The sequence below is a fragment of the Tympanuchus pallidicinctus genome, unplaced genomic scaffold (assembly GCF_026119805.1).
Source record: "Tympanuchus pallidicinctus isolate F22 unplaced genomic scaffold, pur_lepc_1.0 scaffold107, whole genome shotgun sequence".
NCBI lineage: Eukaryota > Metazoa > Chordata > Aves > Galliformes > Phasianidae > Tympanuchus > Tympanuchus pallidicinctus.
In genome coordinates, this window is record NW_026294625.1 from 28,679 (window position 1) to 56,419 (window position 27,741).

Genomic DNA, 27,741 nt, shown 5'->3' on the forward strand with positions numbered 1-27,741 from the left:
GGGGGTACTGACGTCACGGGCGCTGTCCGTGGTGCTGAAGGAAATGGCCGCCCCATAGCGCCGGGGCGGGACGCGCTCCGTGCGGAGCTTTGGGGAGATCATGTCGCTGCTGTGCGTCGGAGGTACGGCAAAATTGGGGGGGGGGGGGGGGAGGGGGGGGGGACGCAGACACACGGCAAGGAGACCCGCTGGGCCCCCCCCCCCCATCACCCCCCTCCCGGTGGAGGAGATTGGTGATTTTTTGTTAATTTTTTTTTTTTTTTTTTTTTCCCCCGTGGGGAAGAGGGAGCTGCTCCATTCATAAAAATGGGGGGGTTGTGAATGGAGTGGGACTTGGGGGGGGGAGGGGGAAGGGTTTGGGGGGGTCTGGGGGGGCCGCGCCCTGGTGCGATGTGGGGGTGCTGAGGTTCGGTGTCGGTGCTGGGAAGGGAGGGGGGGGGGGGTGAGCCCTAAATGTGATCCTAAATGTGCGCCCCCCAGCCCCACCACAGCCCCATCCCCGTGGGCATCCCCACAACAAGCGGCTCCCCCACTATTCCGCCCCACCCCACCTCACATCCTCACCCCCCCACCCCGTATCCATCCTCCCAACCACCCCCACACCCCACACACGGACCCCCCCATTCCCCATCCCCACGCCCCCCACTCACCCCCCACCTCGCCCCCCTTTATCCTCCCTCCCATTCCCAACGCTCCCACCCCACACACCCCATCCATCCCCAAATCCCCCCACCTTTCCCCAAACATCCCCCAAACACCCCAACAACACCCCCATCCCTCGTCCCTAATTGCACTAATTACACCATCCCAATTAACCCTTCCCCACGTTCCCCGCCCCACACCCCCAACCTCCCACCTATCCCCACCCCCCCCACCATCCCCACCCCAAGCAGCCCCCGTCCATCCTCAAATCCCATTATCTACCCCTAAAGCCCCAATTCCCCCACATGCCCCCCACCCCACTTACACCCCCAGCCCCTTCTCTCCCCATGTCCCCCCCTGCCCCTAATTCCCTCTCATTCCCCACGCGCCACTGCAGAGTGGGCAAAGAGCCCAGTGATGCCGGGGGGGTGGGGGACCTGGATTAGGGTTAGGTGCTGATGGGGGCTGAACTGGGAGTAACCACTCACCCAAACTGGGAGGAACTGGGAAGGGGGGGGGACGACGACAGAGCCTGGGATTCCCTCCCAGTGCCAATCAGGACGGTGACATCTATGGGGAGGAGAGTGACAAGTGGCATCCCCCGCACTGTGATTTGTGTCACCCTATTTCTGGGGCCATGGGGGTGGAAGTGCCACGTCCCCACGTGGCTGTGCTCCCCCCCTTGCCCCTCCCACAGGGGTCCCTTGCCCTTCCCAAGGGACCGAAGCACCCACAGCACCCAAGGGTTGGGGGGTGGCAGGCGGGTTTGACCTGGTGACAGTCACCAAAGGGGAGCAGGGTGGTGTCCACAGATGGAAAGACAGACAGACAGGAGGGTGGGGAGACAGATGGACGGATGGATGGCAGGGGGACCAGACGTGAGCGGGGAGATGGGGGGGGGGGGGTGGATGGACGGAGGGACAGATGGACAGGTGGATGGACGTTGAGTGGATGGATGGACTGCCAGTGAGTGAACGGGCGGGCAGAGGGATGGGTGGATGGACAGATGGACGGACGGACGGACGGGTGGACGGGTGGATGGATGGATGGATGGATGGATGGATGGATGGATGGATGGATGGATGGATGGAGAGACTGACAGGTGGATGGAGGGATGGATGGACGGTTGTGTGGATGGGCAGAGGGCTGGGTGGGTGGGTGGACACACCGGCAGAAAGTTGAATGGACAGACAGACAGAGGGATGGACAGACAGAGGGATGAGCGATTGGATAGACAGACAGTGGGATGGGCAAACAGATGGGCCCAGCCTGGTGTCCGAACCATTGCCCACCCATTCCCTGCCTCCTGCCTCAGCTTCCACACTGACAAACACCCCCCCAGGTCTGACCCCCCTCCAGGGGTCCCCATCTCCCATCGGGGTCCCACCATCCCCTCCCTGGTGCCAAATCCCTCCCAAGCTGCCCGCCCCAGGCAGAGCCCCCCGGGGTGCCTTTGGGGACACGTGGGGGGGGCCATGCAGCCGCAGATGGTGGCAGCAGGACGCCTCCAAGGCGCAGATGACAGCCAGCGGAGCCGCGCGTTCCCCGGGCGATGGTTCGTTCCCACCGGGTATTTTTGGAGCTTTTCCTTCCTCTGCTCTCCCGGTTCAGAGGCAGCGGATGATGGAGGGCGGATGGGCGGATGCAGCGCCCCAGCGAGATCCCAACGGGGATCCCAATTATTTCCCTAGCCGTGTGTGCCACCCCCCCCCTCCCACCCCCCCTCCCCAGGCTGCGTGCGCCACGTTGTGCCACATCCGCTGCCTCGGTCCCCCTCAGGCACGTGTCCCCTGCGGTGCCGGCACGTCGCCGAAATCAAATTCCCTTTTGCTATCGCCAGGGCTATTTTCATCCCTCCTCGGTCACGTTGGTCCCCCCCCCTCCTCCCTTTTCCACCCCCCCCCCTCCTTTCCACTGGCATCGGCGTCATTCCCCCGTTCTGCAGGTGCTGTGTCATCCCTGCCCATCTCACCCCCTTCTGTCAGCTCTGGGGACACCGATGGGGACCCCGTGTTGGTGCTCAGCCTGCGGCGCACTGCTGCCTCCTCCACCCCAATGCAGGCACACAACCGCCCTAAATCACCCCAAACCCCCTGTGGGGTTCCCCCTTTGCTGTGGGGGTGCTGAGTGGGACCGGCCCCAGTGCAAGGGGTGCATTGGGGGTGTTGGGGGGGGGGGGGAGGGGGCGCGCTGCCCTGTGATATTGCAGCCACCCCATCCTCCAAACGGGGTCCATTTCCCCATGTGGATCCAAATCTGAAAGAGGAGGCAGAGGGAGGGGGTGAAGACCTACAAACAGGGGAAAGCTGTTGGTTTCGGGTGGGAATCGTCTGTCTTGGGTTATTTGGGGTTTATTGGTGGGAGGGGTCAGGCGTGGGGTCTCCCCACCTTTTGGTACCCTGGGGGGATCCTCAGCCCCCACATGAGCTGATCCTCTCATTCTCTCTCTGTGTCCCTACAGTTAAAAAGGCCAAATTTGACGGCCCTCAAGGTGAGTGGGCATCGGGGGGGGCAAAGAGACCCCAAGCTCATCTTACTTGGGGACATCACCAGGATTGTGTGGGGTGGGGGGGAGAGAGATAGGGGTTCCCTGGGTAGGACCGTGGGGGGTCACAGCCGGGGGAGGTTTGGGGGGGGGCACGGGGTGGTCCCTTCACCCTCTGCTTTGCTCCCGCAGAGAAGTTCAACACCTATGTGACGCTGAAAGTGCAGAATGTCAAAAGTACCACCATCGCAGTGCGGGGCAACCTGCCCGCCTGGGAGCAGGACTTCATGTTGTGAGTGCCCCCACCCCAACAGGGACCCCTGCCCCACTGTTCCCAGTACCCCATAGGGACCTCCTGCTTCTCCTTGCGTCATCCACCTGTGCACCCCGGGATCCCCCCACCCCACTGCTCCCTTCATCCTCAGGGTCCCCCCACCCCTGTTTCTCCCTCTGACATCAGCCCCAGCTGAGCCCTGGGGGACGGAGGGGCAGATGGGGAGGGGGTGACCCCAATTTCTCCCCCATCCCATAGTGAGATCAACCGCCTGGACCTGGGCCTGACAGTGGAGGTGTGGAACAAGGGCCTGATTTGGGACACCATGGTGGGGACGGTGTGGATCCCATTGCGCACCATCCGGCAGTCCAACGAGGTAGGACCCCCCCAGAGTTACACCCCAAGGGACATGGGCACATGGGCACATCCCCCTGGGTGGCTTCCCCATCTCTGCATGGAGGGGAAACTCCTTGATCTGGGGTGTTGACTAGCTCTGCAGTGACCCCACGGTGGAAGGCTTGGCTCGCTCGGGTGCTGGGGTGTCCTGGTGCCCCCCCTGAGCCCCCTTTTCCCACAGGAGGGCCCTGGGGAATGGCTGACCCTCGACTCGCAGGTCATTATGACTGACAATGAGATTTCAGGCACTAAGGACCCCACCTTCCACCGCATCCTCCTGGACACCCGCTTTGAGCTGCCGTTGGGTGGGTGCCCCCTCCTCACCCCAACCCTGTGCTCCGGGGCTGTTCTGGGCACCTATGGGGGTTTCTCTCCTTCCAGACATCCCCGAGGAGGAGGCGAGGTATTGGGCAAAGAAGCTGGAGCAGCTCAACGCCATGCGGGACCAGGATGATGTAAGGGGGGGGGGTCCCAGCACAGGGGCTGGGCAGGGCTGGGGGGGCTGCAGTCAGCCCTCATGTCCTTGTCCCCCCCCCCAGTACGCCTTCCAGGAGGAGCAGGAGAAGCCACTGCCCGTGCACGGCTCCCAGTGCTGTAAGTGCACGGCGCAGCTTGGTGCCATCATGGTCACTGCTGGGCACTGTCCCCAACCCATCCCAGTGCCACCACACCGGGGAGGAGCAGCTCCTGGTGCTGCCCCACCGCCACCCTGACCCCCCTCTGCCCCTTTTCTTTGTAGGCAACTGGAATTATTTCGGCTGGGGAGAGCAGCAGAGTGAGTATCCCTACGTCCTCCCACACATATGGGGACGCACCGGGGGTGGCTTTGGGGTTTCCCATCCCGCTCACGGCACCCCCTTGCAGACGATGATCCCGACAGCACGGTGGATGACCGGGACAGCGATTACCGCAGCGAGACCAGCAACAGCATCCCCCCACCCTACTACACCACCTCGCAGCCCAACGCCTCGGTGCACCAATACCCCATGAGGCACCAGCAGCAGAGCTCCCGCGACTCCTACACCGACTCCATGCAGAGCTACGAGATGGACTACTCAGACCAGCGGCCCGTCAGGTAGCCCTGGTAGCCAGCAAACCCCCCCCAGCGCCCGCTGCTCCCACCCCGAGGTCAGCGGGGTGGCAGCGGGGAATCGTGCTTGGCGGAGAGGTGAGGAAGAGGAGGGTGCCAGCCCTGAGCCTCTCCTCGTTGCTGGAGATGGATGGAGGAGTTTCCAAGCTCTGTGGGCTCAAACCCCCCCTCTCCGCCCCCACCGCTGACCCCAAAACCCCAACGTGGCCGTAGGGCAGGAGGGGACGAGCCCTGAGGTCACAGCACACAGCGCCAGCCCCCAGGACGCAGCCCCCCAAGGCAACATCCCCAGCTGGCGGCGCGGTGACGGGCGGTGGTGGGACCTCTCTGACCATCCTCTTCCTCTTCCTCTCCTCCCCGGCAGACGCTACGGTAGCGTAGATTCTGCCCCAAACGGGCGCAGCGACGCTGAGTCCGCTTCGGGGTCCAGCAGGCGGACCAGCCGCCAGCCTTCCCTTGAGAGCAGGCGGTCCCTAGACCTATCGGATAGGTGGGTCGTTACCTCGTTGTGTGCCGTGTGCCGTCCTCGCACAGTGCTGTGCTCGCTCCTTGCAGCCGCGGTGAGGCCAACACCAGTCCCGGCAAGGGAGGCTTCGCCCCGCAGAGCGGGAGAGGCGTGAGGAAGTTCGGAGGGTTTTGGGTTTTGCCCCTTTTTGCTGCTCTTCCTGGAGCTGGCGGTGGGGGTGAGCAACGTGTCGCGGTGCCACTTGCCCCCCCTTCGTGGTGACGCGGGGATGCCAACGCCGACTGCGTCCCCGGTCACTTTGTGCACTAGAGCTTTCCCTGCAGCCGTTTGAGACCCCAAGGGCCAGGATCAGGCCAGGCATGACTCATGTCTCCTGCACCCCCTGCCCCAAGCCCCCTCCTCAAGGAGCCTGGATGATGCCTGCACCCCTTGGTGTCCCCAGCGTCCCTTCCCAGTGCCTCATCCCCTGCTTCCCCCATTCCCTCTCCGTGCCCCCCCTCGCCCACACCGAGCCCTGGCTGGAGACGTGGTGTCGGCCTCTTCCTAGGCATGTCCCTGTCCCTGTCCTGTCTGCATGTGTGCTTATGTGAGTCCCCAGAGCCACACGGCCACCGGGACACCTCACCCCCAGGAGCACTTGGGGTGCATGGAGTCCCTCTGCCCAACTGCACCCGTGGGTGCAGGTAGCAGTGAGTGTAGGGTGCTGGTTAGGGGGCAGCGGGGAGGGGGTGGTGAGAAGGCTCTGGCCCCATAGAAAGAGGAAAGGGAGGTCCCCAGAGCAAGGGAATGATTGGTCCATACAAAGGGGGTACCTTTGGAGAGGGGGTGCCCATGGAGAGAGGATGCTTTAGGAGAGGAGATGCCCTCGGAGAGGAAGGAGGGGGTGTCCACAGAAGAGGGGGTGCACCATAAGAGGGGGTACCCTTGGAGAAGGGGTGCTCTTGGTGAGATGTCCACGGAAAGGAATGCACTTGGAGATGGGGTGCTGCCCACACTTAGAGGGGTGGTGCCTGTGGATTTGGGGTGCTTACGACAGGTGCAGGAGCACCAGGCCATCAGGTATGGGGTGAGGGGCCAGATTTGGAGGACGGAGGGCAGGAGTCTGGATCTGGCTTTGTGCGCCACACGGCCACGCTGTGCCCAACCCATGGCGGGGGCAAGCTGAGGGGACAGTCAGGGAGGAACCTCCCCAGCATCCAAGCTGAGGTCTGTGTTTTCATCTGCCGGCACAAGGAGCCCAGTGCCCACCCAGTCCTGTGGGAGCCCCCTCCACACCGCCTCACCCACCCCCTTGGGATCGAGGGGACATGGGGCAGGCGGTGCCACAACACGGACCCACGGGAACCTTCTCCTTGTCCCCTCACCCCACAGCCCCACGGGGAGCAGCCGCTACGCCTCGTCTGCCGAGTTGAGCCAAGGCAGCTCCCAGCTGAGCGAGGACTTCGAGAATGAGAGCCTGAGGGACTCAGAGCTGGACGAGAGGGACGGCGACTCCTACCACTCCTGCCACAGCTCCGTCAGCTACCGCAAGGATTCGCCACGCTGGGAGGAGGATGAGGATGATGACCTCTACCTGGAGGAGGAGGAGGAGGAAGAGTTCAATGAGGACTACAGTGAGAATGAGGAGGGCTACCCCAAGGAGGAAGAGGAGGAGGAGGAGGAGGAGGAGCTGCGGGAGCCGGCTGCCTACGAAGCCCCTGAGCGTGACGCCTATCCCACACCACAGAAACCACTGCAGCAGCAGCAGGTCCCACAGGTGAAGCCACAGCAGCAGGAAAGGAAAGAGGAGAGGAAAGAGGAGAGGAAAGAAGAGAGGAAGGAGGAGAGGAAGGAGGAGCAGGATACGTCTGCCCCACAGGAGGCCCCAGAGGTGCAGAAAGATGAAGCTCCCGTGCAGGAGCCAGCACCCGAACCCGAGCCCCCAAAACAGGATGACAGGTAGGAGGGGGATCTGTCCTGAAGCGTGCCTGGGGACGCTGTGGACCGGTGACACAGCTCGAAGGTGGCCCTAGGTTCAGGTCTGCCTGCAGCACCCATTCTGTGGGCAGCCCCAAGGTTGCCCCATTCTGAGCCCCCCCCCAAACAGGGCTGAGGTCCTGCAGGGTCTCCTGAGCTCACCTGGGCTCCATTCCCACTGCCGCGTCACGCTGCGCTCTGCGGGATCCTGGCAGGTTCAAAGCGCTCAAAGCGTTCCTCTCCTTTTCCTCCCCATCTGGATTTTGCAAGAGAGGAGGAAAAGAACTGGAAGCCGTCCCTGGGCAGGTGCTCTTAGCCCCAGCTGGTGGGAAACGCTCGAAGGACAGCCTGGCTCAGCAGATGGGCTGGATGATATTTGAGGTCCCTTCCAGCCCAAGTCATTCTACGATTCTGTAATTCCATGATTCTGTGACTCTATTACTCTGATTCTGTGTTTCCATAACTCTGTGACTCTGTGACTGCATGATTCTGTGACTCCACGATTCCATGGTTCCTCGATTCCATGACTCTATGATTCTTTGTCTCCATGACTCTGTGATTCCATGACTCTAGGACTCTGCTGCCGTTATTCTATGATTCTATGACTGATTCCGTGATCCTGTGGCTGTGATTCCATGACTCTGATTCTAGTACTCTATGATTCCTTGGTAATGATTCCACAATTCCACGATTCCATGACTCCATGACTCCATGATTCCATGACTCCATGACTCCATGACTCCATGACTCCATGATTCCATGACTCCATGACTCCATGACTCCATGATTCCATGACTCCATGATTCCATGACTCCATGATTCCATGACTCCATGACTCCATGACTCCATGACTCCATGATTCCATGACTCCATGATTCCATGACTCCATGACTCCATGATTCCATGACTCCATGACTCCATGATTCCATGACTCCATGATTCCATGACTCCATGACTCCATGACTCCATGATTCCATGACTCCATGATTCCATGATTCCATGACTCCATGACTCCATGATTCCATGATTCCATGACTCCATGACTCCATGACTCCATGACTCCATGACTCCATGATTCCATGACTCCATGACTCCATGACTCCATGACTCCATGACTCCATGATTCCATGACTCCATGATTCCATGACTCCATGACTCCATGACTCCATGATTCCATGACTCCATGATTCCATGATTCCATGACTCCATGATTCCATGACTCCATGACTCCATGACTCCATGACTCCATGACTCCATGATTCCATGATTCCATGACTCCATGATTCCATGACTCCATGACTCCATGACTCCATGACTCCATGATTCCATGACTCCATGATTCCATGACTCCATGACTCCATGACTCCATGATTCCATGACTCCATGATTCCATGATTCCATGACTCCATGATTCCATGACTCCATGACTCCATGATTCCATGACTCCATGACTCCATGACTCCATGACTCCATGATTCCATGATTCCATGACTCCATGATTCCATGACTCCATGACTCCATGACTCCATGATTCCATGACTCCATGATTCCATGACTCCATGATTCCATGACTCCATGGCTCTACTCTTTGTGCTGCCATGGCTCTATGACTCTACAATTCCATGACTCTGACACTCCATGATTCCATGACTCCATGGCTCTATGACTTCGTGATTCCATTACTCCATGTCTCTATGATTCCATGACTCCATGGCTCTATGATTCCATGACTCCATGGCTCTATGGCTTTGTGATTTCATGACTCTGTGACTCTGTGATTCCATGATTCTCCGATTCCATGACTCCGCGATTCCGTGATTCCATGCCTATGATTCCAAAAGGAATGAAGACACGTAATCCATGTGTCTCCACACCAGTGTCACTTTGCTCCAGGCTGGATCCTTCCATCTCCCTTGGGTGCCAAGTCAGGGTTCACCAAGGGAGAGGAGGAGGCTCTGCCTTTGCTTGAGACCCACTGCCTTTGCAGAGCTCTCCCAGCTAGAAAACAGTGTTTCCCATGTTCACATTCCCTCAAAACCCACAGGGATCCCCACACCTCACCATGCCCAAACCCCAGCATGGTGCAGGCAGTGAGTGCACCATATCCCTGCAGGGAGCCGGTGGAAGCGGAGGTGCAGGACCCCAAAGCACGAGCCAAAGCCAACTGGCTGCGAGCCTTCAACAAAGTCTGCCTGCAGCTACAGGAGGTGAGCCCCCCATTTCCCACCCCACAAACACCCACACCCTGGGGGGCAGCGGGGACCCCACTGATGGCCCCGTAAGGGCATGGAACGCCGAGGACCACGTGTGTGCATGCCAGTGCCACCCCTCGCCCCATCCCTGCGTTGCGCTGACACTTTTTTGTTCTGTTTTTAGACTCCATCCTCCATCTTTTCTTTTTGTTTTGGCTCTGGATTCGCCCCCCCGGGGCTGCGATTCCCCTCCCCACCGCTTCACTTTTCAGTTCTCCACCACCATGGCCCTCGCGTGTTCCCTTCCCGCAGGGGAGGGCTGTAGGTAAGCATGTCCGATGGAACCGTTGTGTGCCTTCCCCGTGTGCCCACGTGTGTGCAGGGACCGCCCTACAAGGGAGGAACAATTGGCTTTTTCCTCCTTTTTTCCCCCCCGAATTCCTTTGGGGGTCCCTACACACACCCCGATCCCTGCATTCTCCCCTGGATCCGCTGTGCCTTCCCAGTGATGCTCCCCAAACCTGCACTTCTGCACATCCATCCCACCCGAATCCTACACCGAGCTTTTGGGGCCGGTTTGTTCCCTCTCTCCCTGCACAGTATCTACTTGATGACATTTTTTAGCCCTGTGCTTTTGGGACCAGGCTTTGGCCAACAACCCAGGTGATGAGTGCCGTGTCCGTGATGCCCACCCCATGTTTTTCAGGCTCGTGGGGAAGGCGATGGAGAAGCGAAATCGCTTTGGTTCAAAGGCGGGTGAGTACCTATGGAACGTGGGGCTGTCTCTATGGCAGCAGTATTGGCATTCTGGGGGGCTGGGAAGAGCCGTGGGGGACTGGCCTCCATGGGTTGGGGCCAGATTTTGGGTCTGGATGACAGGCTTTCAGGTGGGATGGCAGATTATCAGGTTGGATACCCAGTTTGGGGTTTGCATACTGGGTCTGGGGGCTGTATGGGGTTGGATGGCAGATTTTGGGGCTGGATGCTGGTCACTCAGTGCTTTGGAGATGTCCCCAGGCACTCCTCCACGTCCCCAAGAACAGCCAGCGAGGGGACGACGAGGAGGTGAGTGGGTCAGGAACACAGAGCTCCCTCAACCCTCCTGCTGCAACCGAGCGATGCCATGGGGCTCCCAAGTCCCCTGAGCAGCCCCCACTCTGCACCAAAACCCTGAGCCCACCCCCAAGGGCTGCTTTTCACCGCTTTTCCCACTGCAACACCAAGGGAAAACACCTCAACACGACGGGGAAAAGCCGCATCTTTCCACCAGCACCCCTCAGCTCCGGCGCCCGGCGGATGCGCTGCTCCCAGGAGCGCCGGGTTCCCTCCCTGCCTCAGTTCCCCCGTTCCCCCTCTGACTCTCCTCTCTCTTGCAGGCCTGGCGGCGGGCTGATCATTATAGACAGCATGCCGGATATACGCAAGCGAAAACCCATCCCTTTAGTTAGCGATTTGGTGAGGTTCCTCCTATAACACCTTGCGCCCTACAGCCGCCGGCTTCGCTCCCGCTGGACCGCGCCGCCCGCGCCCCGCTGCCGCCTCTAACATGGCTTGTGTTCTCTGTTCTCTCTCCTCCAACCTGGCTTGGCCGTCCCCGCCTGTAGGGGGGCGGCTGTAAGGTTTCTGCGCTGCATTAACAGCATGCCCGACATTAAGCCCGGACGCAAATCTCTCCCTCTAGTCAGCGATCTGGTGAGCGCGGGACGAAGGGGTTAAAGGGAGAGCGCCCTTGGGGGCTGCCGGACCTCTGCTCCTGGTGGGGGGGGTGGGTTTGGGGTCGCAGGTGGATTTGGGGTGGCCTGGACCAGGAGGACGGCGCCGCCCACCCAAGGGTGCTTCCCTTTAACGGAGCTGCAGGGTCCCGACACTGAGGCATCCGGCGTCCTCGTCTTGGCCTGTGTCACGTAGCACAGACGCGTCCCCTGTCCCTTCCTGTCCCACCTCAGTTCAGGTGGTGCCATGGGTGCCATAGCGCTGCCCTTATGGACCCTGTGCTCCCGTCCCCATTGCCACCATGGGCTGTGCCATCCCCTCGCTGGGACCTCAACCAACCCCTATCTCACGGTGTCCCCACACACTGTCACCTCTCCAGTGACTGAAGACACCAATTTCAGCAATCAAACGCCCTTTGTGCCCACCATTAGGTGCCCTTCACCACCTCTCCCCACACTTCGTGCCCTCCCCAGGGCATCCCCATGCTGTCCCCAGCTCCGCCCCATCCCGCCCTGCTGTCCCCCTGTGCTGTCCTCGTCCCCAGCCCGCTTGGGGCGGCCGCTGATGCTTCTGCTGTGCTGTGTCAGTGTCTGGGTTTGGGGATGTTGGGTCGTGGTTGGCAGTGGGGTGGGCACCGTGCGTGGGGATCTGTGGGTGGGCCGTGGCAGGTTTAGGGTTGGGGTTATGCTGTGACGTAGCTCCTAATGATGGATTTTTGCTCCCTGCTCGCCCTGGCTGCCTGCAGGCAATGGTGAGTGCTCTGTTAGGGGTCTCAAGGGGTCTCGGATTTATGGAGAAGGGCTGTGCTGGACTGGGAACTCTGTTTTTTTTCCTACAGTCCTTGGTCCAGTCCAGGAAAGCGGGAATCACATCCGCGTTGGCCTCCAGCACCTTGAACAATGAGGAGCTGGTAGGTGCTGGGAGGTGGCAGCAATGGGGACGCAGTCAAAGGGGTTGGGATGGCAACAGTGGGGGGCACGGTCAGTGGGGTCAGGATGGCAACAACGGGGTCATGACCCAAAGGATTGGGACGGCAGCAATGGGGACACAATTGTTGGGGTTGGGATGTCAGCAATGGGGTCGTGGGCAAAGAAGCTGGGATGGCAGCAATGGGGATGGCCGTCAGCGGGGTCAGGATGGCAGTTTCCATGCGGCCACCACTCTAACTCAGGAGCTTTTCTCCCTCTCTCTTCCCCTCGTCGCCCAGAAAAACCATGTTTACAAGAAGACCCTGCAAGCCTTAGTGTACCCCATCTCCTGCACCACGCCCCACAACTTCGAGGTGTGGACGGCCACCACCCCCACCTACTGCTACGAGTGCGAGGGGCTGCTGTGGGGCATCGCCCGGCAGGGCATGCGCTGCGCCGAGTGCGGGGTCAAGTGCCACGAGAAGTGCCAGGACCTGCTCAACGCTGACTGCCTGCAGAGTGAGCCATCGTCTGCTTCCCCACCCCGTACCGCTGTGGGGTGGCACGGAGGGAGGCGGCAGTGATGTGGGAGGTGGGGTCCTGCCGTGTGCTTGGGGTGAGCGGCACGGATGTGGGAGTCGGGTAAAGCTCTCCAGGACTGGGGGCAGTGGGCAGAGAAGGGGCTGTTCCCTCTGCTCTGCCCTCGTGAGGCCCCAGCTGCAGTACCAGCGCAGGAGGGACATGGAGCTGGGGGAGGGGGAGGGCCATGAGGATGCTCAGAGTGCGGAGCTCCTCTGCTGTGGAGAGAGCTGGGTGTGTTTGGCTCTGGGGAGACGTGATTGCAGCCTGATCTGGTGGGGGGCACCCAGCCCACAGCAGGGGGTTGAGCTGGACGGGCTTTGATGTCCCCTCCAACAAGGCGTTCTATGAGTCTATGGTGATTCTGTGATCTGTCCCCGCTGTGCCACCTGCCGCTGCCCTCCCCCAGGGGCGGCGGAGAAGAGCTCCAAGCACGGAGCTGAGGATCGCACGCAGAACATCATCATGGTGCTGAAAGACCGCATGAAGATCCGCGAGCGCAACAAGCCGGAGATCTTCGAGCTGATCCAGGAGGTGTTTGGGGTCACCAAGACCACGCACACGCAGCAGATGAAGGCTGTGAAGCAGAGCGTCCTGGATGGCACCTCCAAGTGGTCGGCCAAGATCAGCATCACGGGTACGTCACCCCCGTGGGAACACCACATCCCTGCTGCTCCCATCGTGGGACATCCCTGTGGGCACAGCTCTCTCCCAACTGCATCCCCTATAAGCTACAGCGCTTGGGGTGAGAGGGGGATGCAACAGCTCCAGTCCTTGGAGATGTCACCGTCCCTATGCACAAGGACACTGTGCGTCCCAGCCTCCTCGTCCTGCAGAGAGGACTTAGGGGGTGCCATGGGGACATTGGGTGCTCAGCGTGGGGACCTCAGCATGGTTGCAGCGCTGACTTTGCTCTTCGTTTGTTCTCTCCTCTGTGCCACATGTGATTGGGGTGGATGGCTGCATGTGCCACACTGTGCCATGCCTTGCTGCAGTGGTTTGTGCCCAGGGCCTGCAAGCAAAGGATAAGACGGGCTCCAGTGACCCCTATGTGACCGTCCAGGTTGGAAAGACAAAAAAAAGGACTAAAACCATCTATGGCAATCTCAACCCGGTCTGGGAGGAAAATTTCCATTTGTAAGTCGGGTGGTGGGGTGGCAGGGAGCTGTCAGGCCGGGGGTCCATAGGAGACGGGGCTCTCCCTGGTTTGGGGCAAACTGAGGCACATTTCCCCACTCATCCTGGTCCCACCCCCTCTCCCTGCAGTGAGTGCCATAACTCCTCCGACCGCATCAAAGTCCGTGTCTGGGATGAGGATGATGACATCAAATCCCGCGTCAAGCAGCGCTTCAAGAGGGAGTCCGACGACTTCCTGGGCCAAACCATCATCGAGGTGCGGACACTGAGCGGGGAGATGGACGTCTGGTACAACCTGGGTGAGTGCCGCGCTGGGGGTGCAACCCTCAGCCTGCTGCGAAGGGGTGGGGGATGCCGCCAAAAGCATCGTTTCCTATTGGGATCGTGGGGAAACTGAGGCACTGAGAGGGGTCCCATTGTGCCCTGGACCCTCTGCAATGGGGCGGTTTTGGGGCTGCTCTGGGGGTCTCACGCTCTCGGTGCCCCCCTAGACAAGCGGACGGACAAGTCGGCTGTGTCGGGAGCCATCCGGCTGCACATCAGCGTGGAGATCAAGGGCGAGGAGAAGGTGGCCCCCTACCACGTGCAGTACACGTGTCTGCACGAGGTGAGCACCACGTGGACCCCGTCACCCGCACCGTGCTGCCCCCGAGCCCCGAGCTGTAACGGGGCCCTCGTCTGTGCCCCCAGAACCTTTTCCACTTCGTGACGGATCTACAAAACAACGGCGTGGTGAAGATCCCCGATGCCAAAGGGGACGACGCCTGGAAGGTTTACTTTGATGAGACGGCACAGGAGATCGTGGATGAGTTTGCCATGCGCTATGGGGTGGAATCCATCTACCAGGCCATGACGTGAGTCCTATGCTGCCCTGCTGCCCTTTGCATCCTGGCCTTGCCCTTGGTGCACGTGTGCGCACATCCCCACCTACTCCAACACCCCATTCCCAATGTGTGCCCCCCAGACAAGCAGCAGGTCTCCCACTTCTTCCCCCAGGCACTTTGCTTGCCTGTCCTCCAAATACATGTGCCCAGGGGTGCCGGCAGTGATGAGCACCCTGCTGGCCAACATCAACGCTTACTATGCCCACACCACAGCCTCCACCAACGTCTCTGCCTCCGACCGCTTTGCCGCTTCCAATTTCGGGGTAAGTCCGATGGTGCGTAAACAATCCTTCCTTCTTCTTCTCTCTTCTCTGGGGAGGGGGTGGGGGGCAAAAAAAAGGGGCAAATGGGGCCGTGCAAGGCAGCTCCCAACCCGACGGCACGGGGCAGTGGGGTTTGGGCACCAAAATTCATCCCTCTCTTGGATTACGGGACGGAAATTTCCTGCTGGAGAAAGTCGAAAATTGCTCACATGACTCCGGCTGGGTTGAAGTGCAATCGCTGGGGTGGCAATGCAGTTCACAACGCCAGTGCCAAGAGGGAGCTTCGCACGGCCCCACGCGCACCGGGCGCCATCCCAAACCGCCGCAAACTCACCCAGCTGTGCCAGCACCCATGGGTGCCACACTGAGTTTGCTCCGGGGATGGGTGCGCCCACGGGGACACGGGCGAGGAGGGGGCTGTGCTCCCACCCCAGCTGCCCCTGCGTCCCCCTGTGCGGGCGCTATGGGGTCGGAGCCCAGCCTCGGTTAGGGCGAAGGGTAGCGAGAGCCGTGCGGCAGGAGGAGACCACAGGAAAGAAACAACAACAACAACACCTTTTTCTCTTAACGTGGAGGGTTTTAAAAACTTTGTTTCTTTCTCTTTTTTTAGAGAGCCTAAAGGTTGGGTCCTAAAGTGCCCGGCCGCGCCGCTTTATCCCCGAGCACCTGGCGGGTCCGATTTAAGCGCGCTGCAGCCGTTGGGTGCCGGGGACCGAGCGCGGCTCCGAAGGTTTGCAGGACAGCCCGGCCCCGATGCGGCCGACAGGGGGGTGTCCAACCCCCCCAGCATAGCTGCACCCAAAGTGCTTCTCCATTTGGGGCAAAGCAGTTGCTTTGCCTCCAGCTCAGGTGCCATGTTTGCAGCCCAGTGTGGGTCGGCATCCCTTCACCCCATGGTTGGGAGATGAATTTATGCCCTAAAGCCACTCATCCCTCAAGGAAATCATCAGCCCGTGGTGTTCCATCCATGCAGCCTGGGCAGACTCCAAGGAGCCCCAGGAGCATCTGACTCCCAGGATCCCCCTTGGTTTGTCTTGAAACAGCTCAACCTCGAAGCTGGAAATGCAGCACCCCCAACTGCTCTCCCCACGCTCTTTTTTTCTTCTCTCTTTGGGGCTGAACCACTGGGAGGAGCAATCCTACAACACGCTCCGTGCTCTGCTCCGAGCCCAGGGAGGGCAGGGTTCCCCATCCTGCTCCAGAGAGAGCTGAAGGGATGCAGGAATGCATCCCTCACCAAGCGGCCCCCATCCGCACTCTGCCAGGACCGCGTGTGCCTCGGAGCCACCGAGAGATGCCAGCAAGCCCCAGGGAGCATGGGCTGCCCCAACCACAGGGCTGGTGGAGGTGGGAGGGCCAGCAGGACGTCAGGACAGAAGGATGACAGGACAGTAGGACAGAAATGAGAGGGTTGGGGTACGGGCGCAGCGGGGAGGGGGCGGCCCCCACCTCCGTCCCCCCGTTCACCCGTCCCCGGGGCGTCTCTCTGCAGAAAGAACGCTTCGTCAAACTCCTCGACCAGCTGCACAACTCGCTGCGCATCGACCTCTCCATGTACCGGGTAAGGCACTGCTGTGCCTCAGTTTCCCCACCCTGGCAACAGGCTCCGCTCTCACCCCCCAACGTGTGACTCTTCTCTCCCCCCCCGGCAGAACAACTTCCCTGCCAGCAGTCCTGAGAGGCTGCAGGACCTCAAGTCCACAGTGGACTTGCTGACCAGCATCACCTTTTTCCGGATGAAGGTATTTTCTCCTTCCGCATCGGCAGCTTTGGGGTGGGCGCTGCTGGCCCTGCTGCTGCCCTGCCGCCATCCCACACAGGTCCAGGAGCTGCAGAGCCCACCCCGAGCCAGCCAGGTGGTGAAGGACTGCGTGAAGGCATGCCTCAACTCCACCTACGAATACATCTTCAACAACTGCCACGAGCTCTACAGCCGCGAGTACCAGACCGACCCGGTGCGTGGGACCCCACTGCTGCCCCAAATCCACCCCTTCTCCTTCCCTTCTCCCAGCAATGCTCCCCTGTGCTCCCCTCAGTGGTGACCTCAGTGGGGTCAATGGGTGACCGGTGGGAAACCAATGGGTAACCGAAGCCCCCCCTGCATCCCTGTTGCTCCAGAACAAGAAAGGCGAGGTGCCCCCCGAAGAACAGGGGCCCAGCATCAAAAACCTGGATTTCTGGTCCAAGCTCATCACCCTGATTGTGTCCATTATTGAGGAGGACAAGAACTCCTACACGCCCTGCCTGAACCAGTGAGTAAGCAATTGATGACTGATCAGTAGGAAAAGGGGCGCTCAGGGTCAGGCGGTGCCAATCGGGTTGAGTTTGGACGTGGGGTGTAACAGCCATGCTACCAATGGGAAAACAGAGGCGTGTGGGGGGCAGGTTGGGGTTGGCTCTCCAGGCTGTGTGTGATGGACAGAGGTTGGGGTTGGCCTCGATAAATCGTGTGATGGGCAAAGGTTGGAGTTGGCTTCCAAGCTGCATGCGACGGACAGAGGTTGGAGTTCACCTCTCCAATCCTTCGTGGGATCCTTCCCACCCCAGGTTCCCCCAGGAGCTGAATGTGGGGAAGATCAGCGCCGAGGTGATGTGGAACCTCTTTGCCCAGGACATGAAGTACGCGATGGAGGGTGAGCGCCACGTCCAACAGCACAGCCATCCCCTTTCACCCCTCCTCAGCACCCTCCCGTCTTCTCCCCATCATTTCTGCAGTCACCCAACTCCCCCCCCCGCCAACTCCCAGAGGTTTGGGGCTGGATGAGACCGCCCTGCTCTCGCTTTCCCCACGCAGAGCACGACAAGCACCGCCTGTGCAAGAGCGCAGACTACATGAACCTGCACTTCAAGGTGAAGTGGCTGTACAACGAGTACGTCACCGAGCTGCCCTCCTTCAAGAGCCGCGTCCCGGAGTACCCTGCGTGAGTGCAGCTCCTGGGGGTGGGCATTCCGTGACACAGAGCCGTGCTGTGCCCCCGCGCTCTCTGCTCTCACCGTGCACCCGTTGCAGATGGTTTGAGCCCTTTGTTATCCAATGGTTGGACGAGAATGAGGAGGTGTCGCGGGATTTCCTGCACGGAGCTTTGGAGCGCGACAAGAAGGACGGGGTGAGGCCAATGGGCGCGGGATGCCATCCCTGTGTGCGCACAGGGGGCCACGAGCCCCTCACCCCAATGCCCCCCTGATTCTCCCCACAGTTCCAGCAGACGTCGGAGCACGCGCTCTTCTCCTGCTCCGTGGTGGACGTCTTCTCCCAGCTCAACCAGAGCTTTGAGATCATCAAGAAACTCGAGTGCCCCGACCCGCAGATTGTCGGGCACTACATGCGGAGGTTCGCCAAGGTGGGCACCTGGAAGGGGTCTCACACCCTCAGGCCCCCCACCCTACTGCGCCGCTTGGCATTTCCCCACCGCGACTCCTTCCCCAACTGCACCGTGCTCCTGGGGTTCCATCGCCGCTGTGGGACTCACATCTCCTTCTCTCCCTCCTTCCTCGGGGCGCAGACCATCAGCAACGTGCTGCTGCAGTACGCCGAGATCATCTCCAAGGATTTTGCCTCATACTGCTCCAAGGAGAAGGAGAAAGTGGTGATGTACCTCCCTTCTGCTCGTGCTGTCCCCACGCAGTGGCTGTCACTTGATTATCACTTAACTCCATTGCGGCCCCCATGACCCACATCCTCAGTCTTGCTGTCTGATGGAGGTCTCCAAAATATATCCCAGTGCCACGGGGCTGCAGTGACCCTGTGTGGGAGGGGGGGCTCCGTGGGGCCGTTGCAACCATGAGCACTGGTGCTGACCCCAAATCCTGCCCCTACAGCCCTGCATCCTGATGAACAACATCCAGCAGCTCCGCGTCCAGCTGGAGAAGATGTTTGAGGCCATGGGGGGGAAGGAGGTGCGTAGTGGGGGTGTCAGGGTGGGGGGCATGGGGAGGGGATGGAGTTTTTCTCCGTGGAGTGGTCCCCAGTTCCTCATTTCTGCATGGGTTACCCCATGGCACCGCACCAGACCTTGCCCAGGGATGAATGTGGGGCACCCAGCGTTGGGCTGGGGGGATCTGATATCTGCCCCAAATTGTCCCCCTCCCCCCCCCAAGCTGGACACAGAAGCCAGTGACATCCTAAAGGAGCTGCAGGTGAAGCTCAACAACGTCCTGGATGAGCTGAGCCGAGTGTTTGCCACCAGGTGAGGGGGCATGGGAGCTGAGGATCGTGGCTGTGCTGGGGGTCCTATGGGGGAGAACTGACCCCCCCCTGGCCACTGCCATCCTCAGCTTCCAGCCCCACATCGAGGAATGCGTTAAGCAGATGGGGGACATCCTGAGCCAGGTGAAGGGCACCGGCAATGTCCCCGCCAGCACCTGCAGCAGCGTGGCACAGGATGCTGACAACGTCCTGCAGCCCATCATGGACCTCTTGGACAGCAAGTGAGTGGGACCCCCATGTCCCTAACAGGGAGGACCAGTAGGGTTGGGTGGCCGTGCATGAGGTGACATGGGGATTCCATGCTGGGACATCAGCCATGACCTCCAGACCCTGAGTCCCTGACTTTGGAACACAGAGGACCAGTAGGATTGAGCTGGTGTGCATGGGATGGAGTTGGGATGCCATGCTGGAACATCAGCCATGACCTCCAGACCCCGTGTCCCCAAGTTTGAAGCACAGAAAGCCGATAGGGTTGGGTTGGCTGTGCACGGGGTGGCACTGGGGAGCCGTGCAGGGTTGTCAACCCCATTCCCACCCTGCAGCCTGACACTCTTCGCCAAGATCTGCGAGAAGACGGTGCTGAAGCGCGTGCTGAAGGAGCTCTGGAAGCTGGTGATGAACACCATGGAGAAAACCATCGTGCTGCCGCCGCTCACCGACCAGACGGTGAGTGATGGGATGGGGTGGGGACACGGAGCTGCGGCCGCACGGGGCACTGCTGGATCTGTGATGGGGCACAGGAGTTGGTGGCCTCCCCAGATGCGTCCCCAGCTCATGGCTGGGGAGAGGACAGAGGAAGGGGTGGCCACCTGAGATGTAAAGTTTGGGGCTGGAGTTAGGGCCAGGGTCAGGGATTAGGTTGGGATTGGGGTTAGGGATAGCACTGGGGTTAGGGTGATAGCTGGGATCCAGGGGTTGGGTTTAGGGTTGGGATCAGGGGTTAGATTTAGGCTTAGGGGTTAGGATTTGGGTTTGGTTAGAGTTAAGGTTGGGACTGAAGTTAAGGGTTCAGGTTAGGGTTAGGTTTTGGGTAGCTGGGGTGAGTTAAAGTTGGTGTTGGTGTTAGAGCCTGGCTAGCTCAGTCAGCAGAGCTTGGGACTCTCAGTCCCAGGGCTGTAGGTTCTGGTTCCCTGTTGCTGGAGTGCCACCTTCCTGCCATGGTGGCATCAGGAAGCATCCAGCCATGTCCTCCCATCCTTCCCTCCATCCAAAATGAATGTGGAGGTGTTGGGGATAGAGGGGGCCTTGCCATGGGTCTGGCACCATTTGGATGGGGTGACACAGGGATGGGGTGACACAGGGATGGGTGTGAAGCCCAGCAATGGATCTTTCATGGAGAGAAGATTTCTGCAGTCTCCGTGTCGCAGTGCTGCGTCTGTCCTCCCCACACAACGTGGGGTTCTTGGGCAGGGATGGGGATGCCCCCAAATTGTGTGACCCCAGGGTTTTGTCACTGTCACAGAGCTGGGATGGGGCTCCTACCTGGAGCCACCTCAGCAGGGCTGCGGGGCTCTGTGGTGCGCCTGTGATGCTGGCTCTGCCCCCATCCCGGTCCTTGTCCCCATCCCACCACACGTAGCTCTGCCATGGGGCAGTGGCAGCGCTCGCTGTGCCATGGGGAGATGACAGGGACGTGCAGACGGTTTGACGCCCCGCTGGATGATGTTTGCCAGCCTTGGAAGTGTGGGGCTGAGGCTGCGTCCCCACTGCAGCAGGGAAGGTGGGGGCAGGGGGGGATGGGGTCAGGAGGACCACGACGTGATGGGCAGGGGTCTGGCGCTGGGCACCACCTCACATCTGATGGGGACACTCATGTCACGGTTGTTCTCTCCACTTGCTCCGCTCGCCTCTCAATGGCAGATGATTGTAAGTACGGCGGCTCCATGTCTGTCTGTCTGTCTGTCCGCTGTGTGTCGGTCCTGGCCTCTCCGGTTCCTGTCCCGTGTGGCTGCCCGTGCTCTGCCCGTCCCCTTACTGCCCGCTTGACACCGACCCCAGTGGGGATTTGGGGTTGGACGGATTCAGGGCGCCTGGATTTGGAGTCAGCGTGGAGAGGGGATGGCAACGGGCAGCGCCACGTGTTTGGGGACAGCCGAGCTGACCCCGTCATCTTGCTCTGTTTTGGGGTGGGACAGGGACACTGGCTGTGGGATCAGGGTGGGCAGGGCTGCTCTGCACCCCGCGTGCCTCAGTTTCCCCATCGGCTCTGGCCGGGCTGTGGGCACAGTGGGGGCTGAGGGCAGAGAGGAGCAGCTGGGAGGCGAGGTGTTGGCCAGGAGGTTGGCAGGAGGCACTGCTCTGCCCTGGGCAGGGTGTGGGATCGGCACTGCTCTGGTCCCTTGCACGGCTTGGACCCAGCGGTTTCCTTCTGTCCTCTCTGCTCTGTCTGGGGCTGCCTCTGTAGGACACAAGGTCCCCCCGCTCCCCCATCGCTCCATACCTCAGTTTCCCCTCAGGTCACAACCCTTCCTGGTAGCCCTGCTGCTCATCCCCACCCCCCACAAGCTCCCCACACAACCACCCCCTCTAATGCTCCCTCCTCATTCAGAGGTACCCCAGACCCCAGGCTTCTCCTCCCAGAGGCTGCTCACAGCCCCCCGTGTGGCCCCATGGCATCCCACAGGGACCAGTCCTCTACAGGCCCAGCATCCCAATAGGAATCAGTCCCCCACTGACCCAGCATCCCAGTGAGGACCAACCCCCACAGCTCCAGCATCCCAATGTGGTGGATCAGCTCCCCACTGGTGCAATATCCAGCATCCCAGTGGGGACCAGCAGGCCCAGCCTCCCATGGGACCATTCCTGCACTCACCTCCATCCCAGCACAAATCAGTCTTCCACCAGTCCAGCATTCCAAATGGGACCGGTTGCCCATCAGCCCAGTGTCCTAGACAGACCGGTGCCCCACTGACCCAGCAATCCATGGGGCCGGTCCTTTACAAGCCTGATATCCCATGGCACTTCCTGAGCCAGCATCCCAGCAGGAATCGGCCCCTATGAGCCCAGTGGGGGCCAGTTGCTCATCAGCCCATCTTCCCAGCAGGAATCAGGCCCCCACAGGTCCAGCATCCCAACGCTGGGATCAGCTCTCTGTACAACATCCAGCATCCCATAGAGACCATAGAGTCCCACTAAACCAGCGTCGCAGCAGGGAACAGTTGCTCATCAGGCCCAGCACCCCAGTGGGACCAGTTCCCTGCTAACCCAGCATCCTATGGGGACCAGCCCTCTCTGAGCCTGGCATCCCGCAGTCACCAGCACCAGCTCTTCATTGGCTCAGCATCCCGACAGGGACCAACCCCTGTGGGTCCAGCGTTGCAGAATGGGCACCAGTTCCCCATTGGTGCAACATCCAACATCCCAGTGGGGAACAAATGGCCCAGCATCCTGTGGGGACCGGTGTCCCACTGACCCCCACGGGTACCAGTCCCCAATGGTGCAACATCCAGCATCCCATGGGGCCTGGTGTCCCACCGACCCCCCCGGGGACCTGTCCCCATCATCCCCAGCCATCCTTTAGGAGCATCCCTCGCTTTACCCACATCCCCTCCACATCCCATCCCACGCTGTCCCCCAATGCTCACCCTCTGACATTGCTTCTACAGGGCACGCTCTTGAGAAAACATGGCAAAGGGACAGAGAAGGTAAATAGCTCGTGGGCTCCGTGTGTGTCCTCGCCCCGCGGCCGCCCTGTTGGCCCCGTGGTCGCCGGGTCTGTCCGTGCTTCCTCTTGTCGTGCTGTCTGGATGTGGCGTGGTGTGGTGTGGCTCTGTGCCGTGTTGTCCCGGAGCTGTGCGGGATGGGGCAGCGCCCCACGTCTGTGTTTGGTTGTGGGGGACGGGAGGTTGTGCCATCTTTACCCCGTGGGGGGGTTTGTGGGCTGTTAGGTGTGGGGCATCCCACCGGGTGCAGGAACAGGAGGGCACAAACCCACCCCATTGCTGGGGGTGCAGGGCTTGGTGGGTTCAGGGCGCTGCAGGGATCCCATGGATCTCTCACCCCACCCCCCGCAGAGTTCGCTGAGCCCCAGACCTCCCTGTTCCCCATGCAGACCCCCATCCGTGGGGGCTCGCCCCCTATCCAGGTGCTCCCCACACCACGCAGTGCTCATATCCCAAAGCCGAGTGCCACGAAGAGCCGTGCTGGCACTGCCACAGCTCCTGACCCCGATGTCTCCATGCTGTGACCCATAGAGGACAGCACCTCCTGCCCCACATTGCCTCAGTGCAGTCTTCCATCACCCAGCCCCACAGGTGGGGGGCAGCGAGCCCACTCCATAGGGCTAAGACCTGGCACGTTCACCACCGGGGCCCCCAGTAACTGTCCCTTGCTCTTCTTTTCCAGAGCAGGGTGAAGCTGCCCAGTCACACTGAAGTAAGGACACAGCTCGTCTCCTCCCATCCTTGCCCCATGTGCTGTGGGGTGGGGGGGTCCCGCTCTGTACCGTGTCCCGTTGGGCTCCGTTTGAGTGACAGCTGCGTCCCTATGGGGGGGACAGGGCCAGCAAGAGAAGGGTTAATGAGGCAGGAGTGGGCCGCGAAGGGTTAATGGGGGCAGTAGGAAATAAAGGTATGGGGTGGTTTGTGGGGTTTCTCGTTGCTGGGGGGGGACTGGAATGGCTGGTGCTGGGGGGGGGAGCTGGTGGTCATGGCTCTGCCCCAGTTTGCCCCATGACTCACTGGAATGGGGCCGCAGCTCAGCTTTTGTGGGGTGGCCCCCATGCTGTGGGGCTGCACTCCTTGGGGTCGTGTCAGCGGGGCTTTGTGTCCCCGCACGTGGAGGCGGCACAATGTGGGGCACTGTGGGGGCTGCTGACACCCAGCCATGGTGTCCCCTGGGGGTGTCCCAGGGTCTGGAACCCCCTGGGCTTGGGGTTAGGGGGGCACAAATGCACCATGGAGCACAGGGGAACTGCGCCAGGTGCCAGCGCCGTCCCCAAACTTTGTCCCTTTGCCCCACTCCTGGGGGACACAGAGCAGGGACGTGGGGTCACCGCTGCCAAAGCGTCACCCTGTCCTGCTGTCCCCAAGCCCTGTCGCTGTGCCATGAGTGCTCAGCTCCTGGGGATGCCCAAAGGGCTCAGAGGAGCCCCACTGAATTTGGGGGCCGGGAGCCCCCAGGCACTGCAACCCCCCCCCCCCACACACACAACCTGGCCGCTCACTCTCGCCATCCCCTTCTCTCCGTTCTCTGCAGGGCACGCAGATGATCTTCAACGCGGCCAAGGAGCTGGGGCAGCTCTCCAAGCTGAAGGTGGGCTCTCCGAGGTCCCCTTTCAATGTGGGGTGAGGTGACGACCCCACAACGTCCCCACTCTGAGCCTTTGTGCCCCCCTCAGGACCACATGGTGAGGGAGGAAGCCAAGAGCCTGACCCCCAAGCAGTGCGCGGTGGTGGAGCTGGCGTTGGACACCATCAAGGTGAGGGCACTGTGGGGTGGATGGGGACAGCACTGTCCCTATGGGAACACCACGCTGAGCCCCCCCTGCCCCACAACTCCCCCCCCCCACAGCAATACTTCCACGCTGGCGGCGTGGGGCTGAAGAAGACCTTCCTGGAGAAGAGCCCCGACCTGCAGTCGCTGCGCTACGCGCTGTCCCTGTACACCCAAGCCACCGACCTGCTCATCAAAACCTTTGTGCAGACACAGACGTCACAAGGTATGACCCCCCCACCCCCCACCCCCAACATCCCACCCCCCAACCCGTAACCGTGCCCCCAGTGGGGCTGGAGCGCGGGGGTCCGTAGGGCCGTGGGTGTGAGGATGGCGTGGGCTCTCCCTGCTGTGCGCTCTGTGGATGAATGGGGCCACGGGGAGCTCAGTGCCCCCTCCCCAGCACCAGGTCTGTCTGTGCGTCCCCCTCCCCACACCAGGACGTCCGTCAGTCCGTCTGTCCTGTGGGTCCCCCCAGCCCCCCTGGGTGCTCCGTGTCGCCGCAGTGTCGTCCGCCAGTGCTGATCTCTCTTTCTCTCTCTTTCTGTTCCTCCCCCACCCCTCTTTTTTGCTGTCCCCCCCCCCCAACACACGCTGTCTCCCTCCTCTCTCTGTCCGCTCTGTGCTGTGTCTCGTCTCTTTCTCTCTCTCCTGCCCAATAGTCCATGGTGGAAAAGGTGTTAGGTTTACCCTTAGTGAAGAGATTTATCCTGAGAAGGGTAGGTGCACTGCTCACCCCCAGCACCCCTCTGCCTCTCCCCTGAGATGTGCCTCCCCCAGCCTCACAGGGCTGCTTTGGGCTGAACTGGGGGGGAGTTGGGGGGGCATTGACCCCTTCCCCATCCCCACAGCTTGGGGCTGGGTTGTGAGCTCAGGGCACCCTGGTGCTGCTGCGGGGGGGGCACACAACCCATGTCCCCCCACCTTATTGCCATAAGGACCATTACCGCCTCGAGGAATGAGCACAGCCTCCCCTGTGGGCCCTGCTTGGCCTCCTGCACACCTTCAGGCTTTTTTTTTTGGGGGGGGGGAGGGAGGGATGGGTCTGCTTGACCCCCTGCTTGGCCTCCTGCACTCAGACCCCCCTCCATCACTCCATTCTGGCTCAGCATGGCACTGCCCATGGGGACGGGGTGCCGGGTGGGGGCAGAGGATGGAGTGTGGTTGTGCCCCCCCCCCCGTGCCATGCTGGAACACGTGGGGACGTCCTCCTCCTGTTGAATGTCCTGAGCCTGCGTCGCCCCCCACCCTCCTTCACCCATGGGTGCATGCACAGCTTGACGTGGGGGGGTTGCAGGTCACCGAGTTCCCCCTTTTTGTGGGGCAGCCCCATAGCTTTGGTGGTGGCACAGGGTTACACTGAGCACATCCCCTTTGGGGTCCCACCTCATCCCCCTCAGGCACTCTTGGATGAGGAGGGGAAGGGGTTTGGGACCCACTGATGGGGAGGGGACGGCAGTGTCCCTGCTGCCAGCCCCAGCTGTCCCCAGTGGTGGCTGCCCCCCATCTCCCCACGGGGTCACATTGGGGCACACGCGGTGCTGAACCCCCCGCTGTCCCCTCATCGCCTGCCCCACTGCAGAGGGCTTGGAGGCGGGCAGGGAACAACAGGGGACAAGAGGGGACAGCACCAAGGGCTGGCACTCACCCTGCCCCCTCGGCCACGCAGGATCTGGTGTGGAGGACCCCGTTGGGGAGGTGTCCATCCACGTGGAGCTCTTCACCCACCCCGGCACCGGCGAACACAAAGTCACTGTGAAAGGTGGGCATGGGGGGACCTAGAGGGGACCGGGGGGGGGGGGGGTGACGCCCCACCAAACTCACGCGCCCTCTTGGCACAGTGGTGGCTGCCAATGACCTGAAGTGGCAGACGTCGGGCATCTTCCGGCCCTTCATTGAGGTCAACATCATCGGCCCCCACCTGAGCGACAAGAAGAGGAAATTTGCCACCAAGTCCAAGAACAACAGCTGGGCCCCCAAGTACAACGAGAGCTTCCAGTTGTGAGTGGCACCTGTGGGGGGCAGGGCTGGGGATGCGGGGGGATGCTGGGGGCACAGGGACATCAAGGACACGGGGACATTGGGGAGGTGGGGACAGTGGGGATGTAGGGGATACTCTATCCCCCAGTATCATGGGGATGCTGGAGATGTGGGGGTGCTGAGGACATGGGGTCCCCTGGGGGCACGGGGACAATGCAGGTGCTGGGAGTGGAGACATTAGGGATGCGGGGACTCTGGAGACATGGGGATGCTTGGGACGTGAGACACTGGGGGCACCAGGAGACGTAGGGATGCTGAGGATGTCGGGATGTGGGGATGCTGGGGTTATGGGACACTGGGGATAGGGGGGGATGCCGGGGTTTGGGGACAGTGGAGACGTGTGGTCACCGCGGATGTGGGGACACAGGGATGCTGGGGAGCTCAGGATTCTGGGGACATTGGAACATGGGGACAGCAGCAGGAAGCGGGGAAAAAATACAACTTAGGGGGGGCCGCAACGCCGCCCCAGAGCCCCTCCATGCCAGCGCCGCCCATCTCTCATCCCCAACCCACAGCACCCTGGGCACAGAGACGGGTCCCGAGTGCTACGAGCTGCAGGTGTGCGTGAAGGATTACTGCTTCGCCCGCGAGGATCGCACGGTGGGCATCGCCGTGCTGCAGCTGCGCGACCTCCTGCAGCGGGGGGGCTGCGCCTGCTGGCTGCCCCTCGGCCGCCGCATCCACATGGACGACACGGGGCTGACCGTGCTGCGCATCCTGTCCCAGCGCAACAACGACGAGGTGGCCAAGGAGTTCGTCAAGCTCAAATCCGACACGCGCTCTGCCGAGGAGGGCAGCACTTAAATCACGCCCCCCTCCTCCCCCCCCCCCGCCCTCCACCTGCAGCCCCGCGGCATCCCCCAGCCGTGTATAAGCCATAAGAGAGGCCACAACGGGCGGCTCCTGCCTATGGGGAGGGGGATGCGGGTGCAGCGGAGGACCCTCCCCCCGCACCCCGTCCCTCCTTTGGCTGCGAGAAAGCACAGAGCGCCGCCATCCCACACCCACGGGGCTGCAGGGCTGCACCCCAAACTGGGCGACGGGGCAGAGCTGCCCCTTCCCCAATAGAGGTGGAG

The 27,741-nt window shown here is 61.2% G+C and overlaps 1 protein-coding gene across 2 annotated transcripts; it reads left to right on the top strand.

Moving 5' to 3' along the window:
• Positions 1 to 27,471, top strand: UNC13A (unc-13 homolog A). 2 transcript variants are annotated; one of them, XM_052668846.1, is made up of 44 exons: positions 1 to 122; positions 3,104 to 3,133; positions 3,320 to 3,419; positions 3,660 to 3,777; positions 3,979 to 4,102; positions 4,179 to 4,252; positions 4,337 to 4,391; positions 4,537 to 4,572; positions 4,662 to 4,872; positions 6,725 to 7,291; positions 9,405 to 9,516; positions 10,208 to 10,257; positions 10,878 to 10,956; positions 11,960 to 11,965; positions 12,053 to 12,124; positions 12,422 to 12,641; positions 13,111 to 13,338; positions 13,697 to 13,838; positions 13,968 to 14,137; positions 14,330 to 14,445; positions 14,529 to 14,692; positions 14,835 to 14,985; positions 16,478 to 16,546; positions 16,638 to 16,727; positions 16,806 to 16,940; positions 17,104 to 17,237; positions 17,533 to 17,618; positions 17,780 to 17,906; positions 17,996 to 18,092; positions 18,183 to 18,326; positions 18,489 to 18,572; positions 18,805 to 18,882; positions 19,084 to 19,172; positions 19,261 to 19,413; positions 19,735 to 19,858; positions 21,053 to 21,058; positions 22,798 to 22,836; positions 23,537 to 23,566; positions 24,389 to 24,445; positions 24,531 to 24,611; positions 24,704 to 24,851; positions 26,295 to 26,387; positions 26,467 to 26,626; positions 27,181 to 27,471. In XM_052668846.1, the coding sequence occupies exons 1-44, from the start codon at positions 101 to 103 to the stop codon at positions 27,467 to 27,469; spliced, it is 5,160 nt and encodes a 1,719-aa protein (XP_052524806.1). In that variant the 5' UTR covers positions 1 to 100; the 3' UTR covers positions 27,470 to 27,471. The 2 variants fall into 2 exon arrangements, with proteins under 2 accessions (XP_052524806.1, XP_052524815.1); XM_052668855.1 differs by lacking the exons at positions 11,960 to 11,965; positions 21,053 to 21,058; positions 22,798 to 22,836; positions 23,537 to 23,566 and adding exons at positions 5,252 to 5,377; positions 25,288 to 25,344 and having other exon boundaries at positions 9,423 to 9,516.
• Positions 27,472 to 27,741: the final 270 nt, after the last annotated feature.

Coding starts and splice junctions, on each gene's coding strand:
- UNC13A (XM_052668855.1), top strand. CDS start 101: ATGTCGCTGCTGTGCGTCGGAG. Junction 3,778..3,978: donor CCATCCGGCAGTCCAACGAG/GTAGGACCCCCC, acceptor CTTTTCCCACAG/GAGGGCCCTGGGGAATGGCT. Junction 16,547..16,637: donor TCGACCTCTCCATGTACCGG/GTAAGGCACTGC, acceptor CCCCCCCGGCAG/AACAACTTCCCTGCCAGCAG.